This window comes from Impatiens glandulifera, chromosome 1 (genome assembly GCF_907164915.1).
Source record: "Impatiens glandulifera chromosome 1, dImpGla2.1, whole genome shotgun sequence".
Classification (NCBI taxonomy): Eukaryota; Viridiplantae; Streptophyta; class Magnoliopsida; order Ericales; family Balsaminaceae; genus Impatiens; species Impatiens glandulifera.
The window spans coordinates 88,600,375-88,604,304 of record NC_061862.1 but is presented as its reverse complement, the minus strand read 5'-3'; the positions used below and the strand labels follow the sequence as shown (position 1 = coordinate 88,604,304).

The 3,930-nt window shown below is 30.8% G+C and overlaps 1 protein-coding gene across 1 annotated transcript; it reads left to right on the top strand.

Moving 5' to 3' along the window:
* Positions 1–212: 212 nt before the first annotated feature.
* Positions 213–2,665, top strand: LOC124922116 (xylan glycosyltransferase MUCI21-like). Its single transcript, XM_047462842.1, has 3 exons — positions 213–438; positions 522–596; positions 1,235–2,665. Exons 1-3 carry the CDS (start codon positions 228–230, stop codon positions 2,452–2,454), a joined length of 1,506 nt encoding a protein of 501 aa, XP_047318798.1. The 5' UTR covers positions 213–227; the 3' UTR covers positions 2,455–2,665.
* The last annotated feature ends 1,265 nt before the right edge of the window (positions 2,666–3,930 follow it).

Here is a 3,930-nt window from a genome sequence, read left to right as displayed (position 1 = left end):
AACAAACGCAGCCAGAAAAGAGCCTCTTCTCTTCACGTATTTGACTCTCTCTCTCTCTTTCTCTCTCATCTAAATTACGCGCTGAATTAGCCTACTCTTTTGACAGCTCCTTCTTCTTCACGAAGCTACCCAGTTACTACTTTTCTCTATCTCTCTATCTATATATGCATAATAGTGTTTAATATCTTCATCCAATATTTGTTAATATTTGTTATTGAAGAACTAAGATGGTGCATCATCTTCAAAGAAATCAGCTTCTATGGAAAAAGGGTCTTGTTCAAATTAATGGCCAAGAATTAGAAGATGATCAAAGATCTTTAAATTTGTTTAATGGAAAGAAAACGAGGCCAATCCTTGTTTATTTTCTCTTGATTTCTCTTATCATCTCTTGCAGCTTCATATTTGGTCCTCAACTCAGTTTCCGTCCCGATTCATCATGTAAGCTTCTCTTCTCTTATCTTCTCTGTTCTTGCTCCTCCTCCTCCCATGGCGGTTTCTGATTCATCATATTTGTTTTGCAGATTCATCTTTTATTGGTGATGATAGTCCTATTGTTAATGAAATCGATGTTCCTCTCTGCTCTTCTGTCGCTAATGGTAAGTCATTCTCTGTTCTAGTTTCATTCTGCTTTACAAATCTGATTTTTTTTGGGTTTGTTTGGTAAATGTATCGTCATCAACAAATAATGAGAAAAATATTTTTGAATAAAAGTAACATGCCTCTGATTCAGAGAATAATTTAGATGAATAAAATATTTATTTTAAAATTAATATTTTGTTATAATTACAATCATATTTAATAAGGAATGTCAAAATAAAAGGTAATTGAATTAATTGATAAATTTAATATTAAACTCTAAAACAAATAATTTAATAATTTTTCCACCAAATATAAGATTGCTTTTAATTTTTTACAACATAAAATAAAATTTATAATTGTGTTACATGAATATTTTAATAAATAATAATAGGATAGTAAATATATATATATATATAAATAAATTAAAAAAACATTTTAATCACATGGTGAACTTTTGGTCAAATTAGGTGGTTTACAGCTTTTGTTTATTAAGCAACGGTCGGAATGCAGAGGAAATGATTAATAATTTGATTAAACTAATTGATTTATTAAATTAATATATTATTTTTTGTTAGAGAAAAGTATTAATAAAAGGATTTACAGCATTTTAATGTGAAGTTTAACAATTTTTTAAATTTGTGATGTCAAATTTCAGGAACTATATGTTGCGATAGGAGTAGTATTCGATCGGATATATGTATAATGAAGGGCGATGTAAGAACACATTCGTCGTCATCTTCTATTTACGTTTACGACGAAAACGAGCAAAATAGAGAAGAATTCGACGGGGAACTTCAACAAGAAGAGAACATAAGGCCTTATACACGAAAATGGGAATCTCAAACAATGAGCTCGGTCTCTGAATTGCATTTAATCTCGAAGAGAGTAAATCCCGATGTATATCGCAACCACACGTGCGATATCATTCATAATGTTCCCGCGGTTTTCTTCTCAACCGCGGGATACACTGGGAATGTTTATCACGAATTCAATGACGGTATATTGCCATTGTACATCACTTCTCAACGCTTCAACAAGAAAGTCGTGTTTGTTATTGAAGAATATCATGATTGGTGGTACACTAAATATGCCGACGTTCTATCGGAACTTTCTGATTACGCCCCTATCGATTTCCACGGAGATAAACGAACGCATTGCTTCCCGGAAGCTATCGTTGGTCTCAAGATTCACGACGAATTGACCGTCGATCCTTCCTTAATGGAAGGGAGCGAAACCGTGAAGGACTTTCGACAACTTTTGGACCGGGCCTACTGGCCAAGAATCAGTGGTTTGATCAAGGGCGGGACCATAAGTCCCGCACTCAGTTCGAAACCTAAACTAACTATCATTTCTAGACAAGGGTCTAGAGCCATATTGAATGAAAATTCATTGGTGAAGATGGCGGAAGAGATTGGTTTCGAGGTTGAGATATTGAAACCAGCGAAGACATCAGAGTTGGCGAAGATTTATCAATCGTTAAATTCGAGTGATGTGATGATTGGAGTACATGGAGCCGCTATGACACATTTTCTATTCATGAGGCCGGGGTCAGTTTTTATTCAAGTAATACCTCTTGGGACTGAATGGGCTGCCGAGACTTACTATGGGGAACCAGCGGTTAGGCTCGGTTGTAAGTATGTCGGGTATAAGATCCTCCCCAAGGAAAGCTCGTTGTACGATGAGTACGATAGGAACGATCCTGTTCTTAACGACCCGGATAGTATCGGAAAGAAGGGTTGGGAATTCACTAAGAAGATATATCTTGATCGTCAAAACGTGAGATTGAATCTTGCGAGATTTCGAAAGCGATTGGTTCGATCCTATGCATATTCTATGGCTAAGAAGAATCGTCGCATTAACCATCCTTCAAAGTAGTTGAACTCGAAAAACTTTCTTTTTTGTGAAAAAAATTGATTTTTTTATTATTTTGAGAGGCAAAACTTAAGGGACATCATGAGATGAAAATGTAAAAAAAGAAAAAAATAAGTCCCATTTATTGTATACAACTTTACATGTACATTCAAGATAAAGAAAGTAAAGATACATTACATTTCATATTTTATAATAAAGTCTTGCTTTTAAATTTTATATCACTTTTTAACAATACAATTCTCTTTATTCTTTATTTCTCTTTTCAATTAAAATATATAATCACTTTCATTAGGCCTCATTTGATTTAAGAAACACACATAACAATAACAAACATTGAACACATGGAAAGAACAATTGAGCACTTAAAACTTCAAATTATAAATCAAAATCTGAATATATATTTTGAAAACATATTATATCATTCTATTTAACAAAGTTATTTTATAACAAGTAAATAGTTATTCAAATAATCTAATTTTGAAGAAGCCCTAATATTTTATTATTGATGCGTTTTAGGGAATCAAATTAGGCAAATTATATATACTATTTTTGGGCTAACTTTAGGGAATATTATTGTATTCTATTTTATATTCTTATGTGAGGTTGGATTCTTGGAAGGTTGTATGTATGCCTCCTCATGACATAGTGAAAGGAACTCATAGCCAAGCTGTGAAAGTACCTTTTCAGTGCTTTATTTTTAAAAATTATTAATATTTTATTTTAGAAATTAAAGGCCATTGCATACTCATTTAGTGATTCAACCCAAAAAAAATAGGTATTGATATTAAGGCATAATTTATTTTTTTAAATGTCTTGTTTGAAAATATTTTCTCTTGGTTTAACCGATAGTTGACCAGGGATATTCCCTACAAACACCAAACACTAATCAGAACTATATTTATATCTCGTGAGAATTAACCGAAATTAAATGGTAACAGATATGGTAATAAAAAATCTCTTAAAAGAAAATAATGTGACGCCTATTATCGAGATAAAATTATTTGAATTGGAAGGAAAGAAATACAACATATGAGATGATCAAAAGAGATAAATATGTGAGAAGGCTAGATATGAAGCTATAAACCTCGAGTTTGGATTTATATATATTTCTCATTAAAATCACCTTTATTTAAAAATATTTTTATAAGAAATTGTTTTTATGAGTTTATAATTTTAACAATAAAATATATTAATTATTAATAATTTAAGAAATGACTAGATAGAAAGTTGCAGATGAAACTTGCACAAGAATATTAAGTTAACTGGCATAAGAGATCCAACTGAATTGTTTGGTGCAGAATATTAAATCCAATACATGCCAAATTAATGACATAAAATTTTGCTAATGAAATTATTTTTATTAAAAATTCATTTATCATATTTTTTTTTTTCAATAATTTAATCATTCAAAATATTTTACTTTACCTTTATAAAATTTAAATTTTAAATACAAATTATTTTCAACCAATTTAAATTTAT

Bases quoted from the DNA above. Each gene is read 5' to 3' on its own strand.
- LOC124922116 (XM_047462842.1), top strand. From the start codon at position 228: ATGGTGCATCATCTTCAAAGAAATCAGCTTCTATGGAAAAAGGGTCTT. The intron at 439-521 runs GTAAGCTTCTCT...TTTGTTTTGCAG, and splicing joins TTTCCGTCCCGATTCATCAT to ATTCATCTTTTATTGGTGAT. The intron at 597-1,234 runs GTAAGTCATTCT...GTCAAATTTCAG, and splicing joins CTGCTCTTCTGTCGCTAATG to GAACTATATGTTGCGATAGG.